The sequence below is a fragment of the Gymnoscopelus braueri genome (assembly GCF_963280865.1).
Source record: "Gymnoscopelus braueri genome assembly, chromosome: 3".
Classification (NCBI taxonomy): Eukaryota; Metazoa; Chordata; class Actinopteri; order Myctophiformes; family Myctophidae; genus Gymnoscopelus; species Gymnoscopelus braueri.
The window spans coordinates 16037183-16051637 of record NC_137612.1 but is presented as its reverse complement, the minus strand read 5'-3'; the positions used below and the strand labels follow the sequence as shown (position 1 = coordinate 16051637).

The 14455-nt window shown below is 41.7% G+C and overlaps 1 protein-coding gene across 3 annotated transcripts in view; it reads right to left on the bottom strand.

Moving 5' to 3' along the window:
• The window catches only part of LOC308081547 (tensin-2-like), a 53295-nt gene extending 40192 nt beyond the window's left edge, over nt 1-13103 (bottom strand). For 2 of the 3 annotated variants that reach the window (XM_080423185.1, XM_080423186.1), the window contains exons 1-3: nt 12766-13103; nt 1093-1198; nt 372-409 (exon numbers count right to left, since the gene is read on the bottom strand). In XM_080423185.1, coding sequence (XP_080279311.1) covers nt 372-409; nt 1093-1198; nt 12766-12888 — 267 coding nt within the window. In that variant the 5' untranslated portion in view covers nt 12889-13103. Of the gene's footprint in view, nt 1-371; nt 410-1092; nt 1199-8333; nt 8423-12765 lie in introns of those variants that run through there. The other variant, XM_080423187.1, reaches the window with a different exon arrangement.
• Between the last annotated feature and the right edge of the window lie 1352 nt (nt 13104-14455).

The window sequence follows — 14455 nt, the reverse complement described above, 5'->3', positions numbered from 1 at the left end:
AATCCAAAGTGTAATTTTGCAGACATAATCCTCCTTCCAGGGCCCTTGATCCCTGCCAAGACGTCATACCACACTATAATACCAGATGTGGGAAATATTCATGACAACCTGGCCATGGCTGCAGTCCTTGCAGCTCATGGGGTTGCATGCATTGGGGGTTGGGGGCGCGGGCCTGACTTCCCCATCCAGACATCTAGGTCACTGCACACATTTCCCCTGATATTGTTCACTGCACTTGGGGCTCGCATCACATCAGGTTCATTACCCAAGAAACTCAGACAAGAGAATCTTTCCAACATAATTATCCTGAGACAATAGACAAAGGGAATATGTTTGCAGTGCTGAATTAAAGGAAGGACCTTATGGCTTACCTTGTTCTCACACTTCTTGTGAACTGCGACCTTGCAGTCTGAGGACAGTAGGGAGAGAAACATGAGGTTAGGGCGAGTTACAGTGGTACAGTAGCATGCGTCACCAGTGGTGGAAAGTAATTAAGTACATTTACTTAAGTACACATTTCAGGTATTTGTACTTTACTTGAGTATTTCCAATTTCCAATACTTTAGCTTCTACTCCACTACATCTCAGAGGGGAATATTTTTCTTTTACTCCACTACAATTATTTGAAGATTTTAGTTACTACCGTAGTTACTTTTCAGATATAAATTATGATATTATGAAACATACATGAACCACTTTAGCCCAATTTTATACATAGGCTATTTGAGATCTACAAGCTCACAGAGATCTTGTAGATCTGCTATTTTCAAACATTTTAGTACTTTTGCTTTTGGTATTTGAAGTACATTTTGATGCCAATACTCTTGTACCACTGTGCGTCACTCCGTTGGCCAGCTTTGAGACAGAGAGAGACAGAGAGAATCAGGCAGACATAGCAAACGGTCAGGTTTGTGTATGCATGAAAGCATCCATGTGTGTGTGTGTGTGTGTGTGTGTGTGTGTGTGTGTGTGTGTGTGTGTGTGTGTGTGTGTGTGTGTGTGTGTGTGTGTGTGTGTGTGTGTGTGTGTGTGTGTGTGTGTGTGTGTGTGTGTGTGTGTGCACATGTCTCTTCTGGTTGACTTGGGACTCACCCTTGCAGAAGGCTCCAGGGTTGTCGATGTTCTGCCTACACACATCACACGCACGCTTCGTCCTGAAGCTCTTCTCTGTGAAGGCATGGCGTTCTCCTTTGGCGAGCTGTGTGACAAGGCAGAAAAACAAAACAATAAAAAACTTGTCTGTTCTTATCATTCTCGCACAATTCAAATGGCTATCAGTTGTACGAGCTCTTGTTTTATTGGATCTTGTTTATTCGATACACTTATTTGTTTTAGCTCTTGCTCATTTGATTTTCCTATTTGTCTCATCTGTTTAAGAAAGTAGGTAACTGATATATTGCACTTTTACCTTAGCGCTAGGTATACTCTTAGTTGCTTGTTTTAGAAGAGAATGCACTTAAGACTTCTGGTGATTACTTCTGGTTTCCTTGCCTAACTAAGTTGAATGCACTTACATTGTAAGTCGCTATGAGGATAAAGGCGTCTGCTAAATGACTGTAATGTAATGTAATGGGAAGACGGAAGACATGAGGACCCGTGCAAAATAAAGCTGCACTTCAGAAGGATTCACATAATAATGATCATCTAATTTACAATTCACACAAGTGAACAGACAATGAAGGCAACTGTCAGCGTGCGCTTCGCCCTCATCACACTGTATAATTAAGTGTTCTTTATGACGAGTGTGACAGGTTCTACTAATGAGATCTATAGCATTGGTTCTCAAAGTGGGGTCCGGGGGACCCCCAGGGATCCTTGAGGGAGTTCCAGGGGTCCCCAGCTAAATGATGGATAGTTGGATAGAACCAAATGGACCCTTATGGGTCCACAACTCAGAGAGTGTACAAATGGAACCAAATGGACCCGAACACTCGCTGAGTTACATTAACATTGATTTTACAATATAAATTGGGGTCCCAGAGATAGAAATGCCATTAAATGGGGGTCCGTTCGTAGCCTAATGCATGTCAAACTGGGGGTCCTTGAAATTAAAATGGTTGAAAATCACTGCTAGAGATGTAAAGATCTTCTCTTATGGGGGTCCTTGGCATATATTTTCAAAGGGGGGTCCGCGGGCTAATAAGTGTCAATTTGGGGGTCCTTGACATGAAAAGGTTTGAGACCCACTGTTCTACAGTACTCACTGTCCCGCGGCCGCAAGGACTTTGGTCTTCATATTATTCTATCAAACCCACTGGAATTCCAGCCTGCCCGTGTGTCATCAATGCCATTTCATGTGTACTGGTAAGACTGATGACATCTACTCTCACCCAACTATCAGTTACTTCATTCACTCACCAACAATCAGTTATATTTGGCGAGCACGCGGTCGTACGATGAAGAATAAATTAGGCTTCAGTTGATGCGGGGGACCCGAGATGATGATAAATGTGATCATGATAAATGCTTGGCACACACTCCTGCCTTTCCCCATGCTGGCTCGCATGCCACTGTATTATTGTTTTACCTCGGGAGGCTTTGACAGAGATTATTTAGAATTTGTGATAAATAATACATTTTTGTGACATACTGTAGCACTATTTGAATATTTTATATGCTCTGTTTTGACATTGGCAGTTACTTTGAAACTGACATCCCTTGGGGCATGTCATTATAAGGGAACATTTTCACTTCTTTCCTTTTTATGTTGGAATGTTTTTTTTTTGTGATCAAGTTTTTATTCTATTTTATTTTATGTTCACATAGCTGGAGGATTGAACAAGCATGTCAGCTGCACAGTACTGCCATTTGGCAATGTTGGAATGTTTTTGTAATCTCTTTAAAAAAATAGTGAAAATAGCAGATCTCAAGCTCACAACGTGTCACACTCACACGCCTTTGCAGCTTGTAGATCGTCTGTTTTCACTATTCGTCATAGGACGAAGTAGCTATAAAAAAAGTGGTTAACATTCATACATACAAACAAACGGCTCTAGTGGCAGGGATGAGATGGCTTGTGTGATGACCAAAGAGAAACGGACACAAAAAGAAGCACAACAAACGACTAAACTAAACTTGTGGAAACACAGTGTTGTTGACTTTGTCTTTGGTCTGGCCCGAAGTCTGTATTTAAGTCTAGTTTAGGTGGCCTGCTGTAACAGCGTCAGGCTTACTACAAGTTTCCATTCAACAAGGTAAGGTGGTAGGTACTACAGCACACTGGACCAATCATGGCAGCTGTGTAAACATTAGCCTCAACCTTCTGTCTGTGGCTAACAGGCACGGAGAGGAAGGCAGTTCTCACTCTGCCTTTGACCTCCCATCGCCATAAACTTGAATACTGCTAATGAAGGAGTGGGCGGCAGGTGTGATGTCATGGTTGATGTAAACATGTGTGTTTACACAGTGGTGTAAAGTAACTAAGTACATTTACTCAAGTACTGTACTTAAGTAAAATTTTGGGATATTTTTTACTTTACTGGAGTATTTCCAATTTTCAATACTTTTACTTCTACTCCACTACATCTCAGAGGCAAATATTGTACATTTACTCCACTACAATTATTTGAAAACTTTAGTTACTAGTTACTTTGTGAAACATACATTAACCACTTCAGCCATGGCTATTTGAAAATAGCCGATCTACAAACTCGCAACACGTCGCTTTGCGAATTGCGACACGTTGTGAGCTTGTAGATCTGCTATTCTCAAAGGATTTTTATACATTTTGAAACATGTGAAATGGGATATTGTGCATAATGAGTACTTTTACTTTTAGTACTCAAGTATATTTTGACGCCAATACTTTTGTACTTTTACGCAAGTAAAGTTTGAATTCTGGACTTTTACTTGCAACTGAGTATTTCTACATTGCGTTATTGATACTTTTACTTGAGTAAAAAATGAGAGTACTTATTCCACCACTGCACACACACGCGCACAAAGAAAGAGTCATAACAAGGGTGTACCATCAGAGCCTTATTCCCTGAGTCATAATTCCATGGTTTTCTCTGTTTAAACACAGTCAGTCACTCAACTGTCCCGCAGCACAGTGAATAGAAACAGGACAGTGTTTATAGAACGTTGTGGCAACGCTCTCCCCAAGCTGCCATCATCACACAACATGTGAAGCACATTAAACTATTAAATCTGTCCTTCCAGCAGGGAGGGGGGAGGTGGCTGAAGAGAGCAGAAGGCTGGCGGTGTGTGTGTGTGTGTGTGTGTGTGTGTGTGTGTGTGTGTGTGTGTGTGTGTGTGTGTGTGTGTGCATGGGAGAGAGAGAGAGAGAGTGTTAGGGGGATAGTAACACCCTGCCTTCATACAAACACTGATGTTTCTCTTCAAACTAAATGACTTGATGCAGTTGCTGAAAAGCACACTTCTCTACTTTTTTTTATTTATTTAATTCTTTTTTTTTTGCATTTTCCGATTGCTTCTGTGAACAGGAGGTGCATTGAATCTGACTTAGAAAGTAAAAGGTGTCATGTTGTACGTACGTACTACGTACATAAACACGCACGCGCACACGCACGCACACACACACACACACACACACACACACACACACACACACACACACACACACACACACACACACACACACACACACACACACACACAGGCTTGTACGGACACACCCAACTAACAGACTCTTATTGTCAAACGCTGAGAGGAAATCAGATTAATTTACTTTGAGTGTAAAAATTGACCCTTATGATATACTCTCTGAGTTAAATGAACACTGAGGATTTTGTGTGTTTAATACAAACATGGCTCTCAAGTGGAGTGTAAGGAGCCTAAATGCTTCATGAACCATAAATAGTATAATTTACATCATTGCTGTCGGGCAGAAAAATCTCCATAGAAATTAGACAATAACATTTTTTTTTCATAACTTAATGCCCTATTTTATACTTTGTCACATGACAGTGTCTCACAAAAGTAGTGAAAATAGTCAAAACTACAAGCTCACAACGTGTGGCGATGTGACGCATCGTGAGCTTGTAGATGTACATTTTTGCCTAACGGTTATGGATAAATATGGATGCCAGTTTTACAGTGGTTAAGCCTGTCTGTGACTTTTATAAATATTTAACAAATGGAAAGTATTAAGAGCTTGTGACTGAATAATAACTATATTGGATCCACACTTTCAACACATTTAGATTCCCTGAAAAGTAACGGTTTCCGCCCAACAGCGATGATGTTCTACTGCGTGCCGTGTGCCAATACAACATGAACTTAATACACCTCTGATGTAAGAATGTGTCATATCATATCATATACAATACTAAACCTTGTCAACGACTAGACTATACCGTAACTGTATCCACACACACAGGACTTTCATCAAAACTAACTGTATAACTGCTTATGTTGCAAAGCTGCTACTGTTGTCACTACTGTCACTTATTCGATGAATTGAGTACAAAGGAGTCAAGGACCCCAATGGAAACAAGCCATAGGCGTTCTTGGGTTTCAAATCCTCTTAGCAGACCCTGTATTGAACTGTACTTTCCTGTGCTTTTTTTTGCAAACTGCTAATAAAGTATTCAATCAATCAATCAAGCCAAGCAAAAGTCACAGATCACATCTATGATGGCTGTGGCTTTTGCTTTGGTTTGACTTGTAAAAGTCAAGTCAAACCAACACTTCTAATATTCATATTTTGGTGAAACTGACAGGCAAGACAAGATAGAGCAGGGGTCTTCAACCTTTTCAGGCCAAGGACCCCCTAGCTGAGAGAGAGATGAAGCAGGGACCCCCTCTATACTGTATAAAAGTGTGTTTCAGATAAACTTTTTCTGCTCTTTTTTTACCTCTACACCTATACCTCTTTGCCAAAAATAGCTGATCTACAAGCTCACAACGCCTCGCAGCGTGAGGCGTTGTGAGCTTGTAGATCTGCTATTTTTTGGCTAAAGTTCTCCTCAGAAAAGGGATGCTAAGGGTTCAAGTGGTTAATGTAAAAAAGAAAATCATATCACACAAAGATTTGGCGGACCCCCTGTAGTAACTCTGAGGACCCCCTAGGGGTCCCGGACCCCATGTTGAAGACCCCTGAGATAGAGGTCTAATGGAAGCAAAGTCTGCACATTCTGATCAATGTTGAAATGTTTTTTTTATCTTGGTGACCCATTCCCTCTGACCTGGCTGGATGTATTGATGTTCACATTACAACAGCAACAGTGTTGGAGTGGTGACTGATCAACATATTGATGTCCCACATTGTGTACTTCATCAGCATGTTCAGTGGTTACTCAGAGCTAAACCCTGGCTTTGTCTGTATACAGTAGCCCTAGTGGTTCTCAAAGTGGGATCCGGGGACCCCCAGGGGGTCCTTGAGGTGGTTCCAGAGGGTCCCCAGCCAAATGATTGATAGTTAGGAATAGGAACAAAATGGACCCTTATGTGTATGTACTGTAACTCAGAGTGTACAAATGGAACCAAAATGGACCCGTCTCTGAGTTAAATTAACACTGATATGGTATCAACTGGGGGTCCTTGAAATTAAAATGTTTGAGAATCACTGCTATACTTCCATAAAAATCATCTCTTTGGGGGTCCCTGGCATATCTTTACAAATGTGGGTCCACGGGCTTCTGGGGGTCCTTGACATGAAAAAGTTTGAGAACCACTGCAGTAGCCTATACTGGCTGTAGCCTATATGGATCGTATGTGAATATGAGATGACTATGTGAGAGACAATAGAGTGTATAGCGATACAGGCTAGATAGACAACATATAGGCCTATTAACAGGTAACATTGAAGCATCGTCTCACATGTAATAATATTGCATTAATGCAGCATTATGTCGTCATTTGACATAATGGATCAGTTGAGACTGTAATTGGATACTGAGCTGATGATGTAGTATGAGTAATTATGATGAACCTTCATGTTTGCCGACAGTCCTTTGTTAACACAACCTCCAGTTCAACTAGTCCACATGCAAGATGACAAATACATGACAGCATTTTAATTTTAATTTCATTTTGATTTAGCTACACTGCACCCCTTGCAAAGATTGCTCAATTTTTGTATTTGAACTTAATGTTTCCCTGAATTCCCTCCCAAAGCCAATTATGCTACAAAAAACAATCCCCCAAAACAGTCACACTTAAGTCCAAATAAATCGATGAAAGACAACTATCTTATTCTCTATTTTCTCTGGTCGAGTTTGATCAGTTGTCATCATAGGCTACAGCAGTGGTGTGTAAAGTAACTAAGTACATTTACTCAAGTACTGTACTTAAGTACAATTTTGAGGTATTTTTTATTTTCTTCAGTATCTCCAATTATCAATACTTTTACTTCTACCCCACTTCATCTCAGAGGCAAATATTGTACTTTTGACTCATCTACAATTATTTGGCAGCTTTCGTTACTAGTTACTTTTCAGATTTGTATTATTACACAAAATAAAACCACTTCAGCCCCATACATTTCGGCCATTTGAAAATAGCAGATCTACAAGCTCACAATATGTCATGATGCCACGCATTGTGAGCTTTATAGATTTGCTATTTTATAAAGATTGTTATACATTTTGAACTTGTGACATATGGGACATTCTGCACAATGAGAATTTTGACTTTTGGTACTTTAAGTAGCCTTACTAGCCTACATTTTGATACCAATGCTTTTGTACTTTTTACTCAAGTAATTTAATTCCGGACTTTTACTTGTAACAGAATATTTCTACATTGCAGTATTGATACTTTTACTTAAGTAAAACATTTGAGTACTTTTTCCACCACTGGGCTACAGTTGACTTGTTACATAATTTACACTGCAGGGTTCTGCTGCAGCCCAGCAACGTTCTGCATGTGTTCCCAAAACAAGCATTATTTCTAACAATTGAGCAACAAAGCAGCCTGTAATGACAAAGTGGGGTTCGGGGACCCCAGGGCTCGGGTTCCAGGGGGTCCCCAGCAAAATGTGTTAATACATTTTCAGCCCTTTATCCATATTTTATACATTGGATTTTCAAAAATAGCTGATGTACAAGCTCACAGCGCGTCACTTCCCAGTCTATGGTCACTTCGCGCTGTGAGCTTGTAGCCTACATCAGCTATTTTTGAAAATCTTTGAAAAATCTCAAAAATGTTTATTTTATTTTATTTTTTATTTTTTTACACAAATCTTCTCTTTCCTGGGGGTCCCAGGCACAAAACATTTTCAGATGAGGGTCCACGGCCAAACACATATCAATTAAGGGGTCCTTGACACGAAAAGGTTTGAGGATATCCACTCACTCGTCCACGTTCTCCAATTGATTTGAGACACATTAAACAAAAGACGGAAACTAAAACAGTCATTATTTCCATACCTTATTCATTCTTTCGTTGCTGTTAAATCACCGTTGCGCATTTCCATTTGTATCTTTAGGCTATAATATCAGTCCTTATATGAAACCATACGATGATCCAATCTTAATCTAAACATTAAACTGACATTAATAATGTGCGCCGTTATAGAAGTCAAAGTGGGCGGAGCTGAGGTAGAGCATGCATCCACAACCGGATTGCAATTAACTAACAACACCAATAAGTAAACACCATGGGAGTGGTCAGTGTGGTCAGTCAGTGAATGGTCAGACTTGCCTCAGTCACATTATCATGCTTTTGACAAGACCATCGGTTTAATTTATTATTAGTATATTTTTTGATTGATTGATTGATTGATTGATTGAATACTTTATTAGCAGTTTTAAAAAAAACACAGGAAAGTACAGTTCAATGCAAGGTCTGCTAAGAGGATTTTAAACCCAATAATTGTAGTGGAGTAAAAGTACAATATTTTCCTCTGAGATGTAGTGCCATAGAAGTAAAAGTATTGAAAAGTGTAAATACAGAAGAAAGTAAAAATTGTACTTTAAGTACAGTGCTTGAGTACATGTACTTGGTTAGCCTAATTTACAACACAACACTGCTTGTAGGTACAGAATCAATCAGCAGCTAAATACAGTGGCCAATGGCCATAGCTAATCACACAGACAGCTATACTCCATCACCTGGTTTGATTGATTGATTGATTGATGTAGTTTATTTAGTAAGACATGAGAATAGTACATGACAGTACATAACAGTACATGGAAGTACAAATTCACAATACAAGGTCTACTAAACTGGAACTCTCATTAAGCACTAAGCTTGTTTAAGATGAGAACCCCATGCACACAAATCATGATGTCATATAAGAGGCAGATAGATATACACACTATTATACAGAATGTCATACAATCAGCTTTCAGGTTACTGGTATGAAGAGAGAAAAAAATATATATATATACAAAAGAGGAAAATGAGGGGAGGGGGGGGTAGGTTAAGACTTAGACAGGGGCCATTTTCGAATTGCAGCCTCCTGAAGGTGTATCTTTAGGGCAGTTTTGAAAGTGAGTAGGGTTTTACACTCCTTTACTCCTTTTGGTAGGGCATTCCACATTTTTGATGAATAGCATGAGAACGAGTTCATTCCCTTAGTTGAGCCAAATCTGGGTTGAACATGATTTGTGGAGCTGCCTCTGGTGTTATGATCATGGACTTCATTAACATTTTTGGAAGTATTTTGACAAATACAGGGGGATCCCAATGTTGTGGTGTATCTTGAAGACCAGGCCCATAGCAAGTTGCTGTACTCTGTCCTCAACCCTAAGCCATCCAATCCTAGCAAAATGAGCAGGGGTTAGATGGGTTTTGTGATTGAGGCCAAGAAGTAGCCTTACAAGTTTGTTTTGGGATGTTTGGAGCCTTGTTTTTAAGGCCTTGGAGGTGTTGTGATACCATGAAGTGCATGCATAATCATAATGACCTTGAATGAGGGTCCCTGCAAGAATCTTCAGAGTATTCTTTACTGACTAGACGATCAATCCTCCACAAATAGCGTGTTGTTTGGTTGACATTTTTGATCACTTTTTCGGCGTTTTTGTTACCAGAGAGGTTTGCCTCCAAGATGGAACCCAGGTAGGTAATTTCATCCTTTCTTTTGGAAAGTGGAAACACAGGACAGGACTCAGAGGCATTCATATTCATTGGTGATTCATATTTCATTCATATATTATCTTCAACTAACTAAATATAGCCTAATTGTGTTATTTATCTCCATGACAAATGGTAGCCTAACTGTTATTTACGTTTTAATAATACCAGTGAAAGGCAAGCCGAGGGCAGCCCCTAGTGGTGCAAAGGTGATATTGCAGCCAAACTTTCACAATAAATGTGAGAAGTCTCTTCTCATAATCTGTGGTGAACTGAACTCTACACCACTGTGGAAGAATGAAGGGGAGGACGGGGAGAAAGAGGAGAGAAAAAAAGATTAGAGTCAAACTTGTTAAACAGATACGGTTTTTGAGAGAGCATTCGCCCACAGAAAGGCTCCCATGGCTGTTAGTGAAATGACGGCATTGGAGCACCCCACCCCGTTTGCTTTGCTACAGCCAAAGTCTATGTCATTCCCCAGGCATTTTAGACCATTCCAAGGCCCAGAGCACTTCTAATATGGAGATGGAGAAAGGGTCAAGGAGGCACTGACTCATGCATAATGGATTTCTTTATTACTTAGGGGAGCACGAGGGCTTTTTGTTGTGTGGGAATAATGACATTGAAATAGTTTTATCTTATCATTTTTGCAAACTATAGAGAACCAACAACTTCAGCAAGACAGCAACATTATACACTTTCATGCACACACACACAACCACACCACACACACACACTTATAAATGCAAAACCGCCATAAGTGCTTTAGACTGTGTGTGTGTGTGTGTGTGTGTGTGTGTGTGTGTGTGTGTGTGTGTGTGTGTGTGTGTGTGTGTGTGTGTGTGTTTTCTCAGTGACAGCTAGTTGCTGATGACATGCAGGAGCCGTGATTCTGGCTCCGGGTAACACACACACACACACACACACACACACACACACACACACACACACACACACACACACACACACACACACACACACACACACACACACACACACACACACACACACACACACACACACACACACACACACACACACGCACATTCCGGCCAGGAAGGGACAGGAGCAGGTGGCAGTCCAGGGGTATGTTGCTACGATGGCAGGGTATTTATAACAGTGCATGAGTAGTGGCTGCCACCTCTAAAGAGTCATGAAAAGGCTCAGAATAGGTTACAGGCATAAGTTACCGCGTGTGTGAGAATCACTGAGGGAGAGACTACAGGACTACAGGGGACTGCAAGGCTGTGTGTGTGTGTGTGTGTGTGTGTGTGTGTGTGTGTGTGTGTGTGTGTGTGTGTGTGTGTGTGTGTGTGTGTGTGTGTGTGTGTGTGTGTGTGTGTGAGAGAGAGAGAGAGACATGCAATGGAGTGAGTCTCCATTGCAGTCCACCCAATCAGTAGGGACAATGTTTTCATGTTTTGGCATGAGGCACTCCACACAAGCACGCATGTGCAAATACACACAGAGGAGCATACACATACAGTACATGCGCATGCACGCACAGCCATGTATGATATACACAGTAACACATGCACATGTCGTGCGTGTCACATACATGTAGTTGTGCGTGCACAGAAGTGGACACGCATACACATTTGGGTAGATGGGGGCTTGAAGCACATGTGATGCAATGCTTTTGTTCCAACAAGAGCTAGAATTCCGCTGCATGAGGGCCCACATTGCACTGAGGAATCAATGCACGTCTCATGAGAACCCAAACATCCTGCCATCTATTCTGGATGCCGGTCCAACACTTCAAACAGGCACTTTTTTATTTTAGTCTCCATAAAAGCTGACCAGAGGCTTTATGTACTTGCCCCTAAAGCCACGGATGTGCACTGTTCCTAAATAGAGCCAGCAGACAGACAGACGATGGAACGCGACCGAACAGTAACTTATACCATTTCCTCTTGAACCCTGACCCCCTGGGGACATGATTAACGCTGATCAATCTGCCCTCTGTCATCTGTCTGTTTTTCATTTTCCTCACATGCTTTTGTTTGTTGTATGTAGGCCTACACTAATTAAGTTGATCAGTCATGATATAGCACTTAAATTAAAAAAAGGCAACAGTCCGTGTTAATCCAGCGCCTCATTCCTTTATTCTTAAATTGATATACTAGGTTTACTTTCTTAATTGGTACCAGACCCCAAAATCCTGAGTCGTTAGTAATGTTTTATTATACTTGTCTGCCAATTGACTGGCCTTTAACAAACAGAGTGGAAGTTAAGTCTTCCTCAGCTAATGTGTATATCAATCTCTGTCCCTGGTCTGTACAAATGACACCGTACACATTCTGTGAATCAAATGCCTGGCATGTTCAGGTATGTTTAGCTGAACATGAGCTCCTTCTACTCTTCCTTACATGTTGATAGAAGGGTGTGAGAGGAAACATTAGCTCTGAATCCTGGCTGCTTCAGTTACACTTAAAGCATAGTGATGATCACTGACATGCCTGTTGTTGACATACATGTTAGCTATATCTGACACCTGTGTGATTTAATGATTCTGAAAAGTTCATCTTGTCCTGTTGGGTTTGTTTATCAATGCAGAGTATTGTCCTCCTGAAATGATTGCAACAAACACATCAAAACAAAAATCCGACATTATAACAGGGCCATTTAAAATGGATTTTGTTTGTTTTCATTCTTCTCTAAAGAAAAAAAATCATATACAACCATACAATGATCTTTGGTCCTGGTAACACCTTTAACAACTCAATTCTGCCATTGACAGGTTGTTTTCTTTTAAAGCGTCCTAGACAACAGCTGTTCACTTACCTCGGCAAGTTGAAGGATCTCAGGTTCTATTTCAGAATCAGTGATTTTGTGGATTTCCTCTTGTTCTGTATCAGATCCAGGTTTCTTTGCCACACGGGATCCCGTGCTGTGAACGCACCCCATAGTTCAAGCACAGCTCTCCTCCTATCTTCTCTTTCTTCTCTTATCCACAAGACAGCGTGTCCCAGCCAGGGACAACCCCTCTCTTCCTGTCCTCTGAGGCAGACAGGCTCTTCTCTGCAGAGTGGTCCCCTATTCTGTTCCCTCCTCTGTGCTTCACGTCTTCATTGCAGAACGGGACTCCTTATGTTTCTGTCAGTGACGGCTGTAAAGTCATGCTGCCCCTTCCACACACACACACACACACACACACACACACACACACACACACACACACACACACCCCCCCACACCCTCTGTGACAGCCCGTCTTTTAGAGCACCCTCTCTAGAATGAAAACCCCTTTTTACTTCCACCCTCTCCACTTACAGCACTCTCTCTCTCTCTCACACACTCGCTCCCTGTTCTGCAAGTGGAGCCAGCACAGCCCGTACCCCCCTAACCACTCTCTCTCTCTCTCTCTCCACTTACATCAGTCCTTCTCCCTATAGCTCTCTGGATGTTCGAGGCACTTAAAAACATGTGAGAGCAAACCCTCCTCTCTCTCCAGGACTCCACCAGCACCACTCTTTTCCCAAACCCCCTTAACACTTGCTCGTCCCCTCGTTCTCTACAGACCCTCCACGCTCTCATTACACCCCTCTTCCTCTCCTGGCTCCACACACTCAACAGATCCTCCAGTCTTCCTCTGCCTCTATCCACGCTCTTCTCTCATGCTCCGAGAGATAGGGAGAGAGAGAGAGACAGAGAGAGAAAAGGGGGCAGCTGTTTTCAACCCATTGAGGTCAGGCCCTTCCCCTCTTCTCCTCTTCACTTCAAGCCCCTCTCCCTCCCTCCCTCCCACAGGGGAGTGATTAGATTCCGCTTCTCACCAACACCTCTTCCTCCCACATGAGACTAAAGAAGTCGTGATAATAACTGATGATATTGCTTGCACTTCTGCAGTACGTCCAGTGCTTCGGCAAACAACTTGAGAAAATTCATCACACAGTGTGAGTTCTTGAGCCTGGTTTCTCTGGGCGGTGTTCTATGAAAATTGCGTCACACAGAGATGGAAGTGTGTGCACTTGAGGGACAGCAGATCTGAATGGCTCAGCCTTCACCCTCCTCCTCCTCCTCCTCCTCTCTCCCCTGTGCATCTTCCACCACTTCCCTGTAATAAACACGAGGCATGACATGACGGCAACACTACTGTCATCCAACCTCTCCTCTCTTCCTTCCTTCCCTCCTTTCCTCACTCCCTTGTCTCCCCTTAAGTCAAAACAATGATGGGCTCTGTTCCTGCAACTGTGATTCCCCTCCAACTTCTCTGCAGTCTCACTCTCTCACACACACACACACACACACACACACACGGTTTAAACAGCCAACTCCAGACAAAATTCCCATTTAAGAGGGATTTGGTCTTGTGAGAGGAAAATCCTGAACAATAAGCTCTTTCTAAAACCATGTTTACACCCCATGCTTAGATCCTAGAAGACAAGCTAATGTGTTAAAAGCAGCAGGCGACATATCTGCCTACAGCTAAAATTAGGCGACAAAACTTCAAGATGGATTTCGTCAAAGCTGA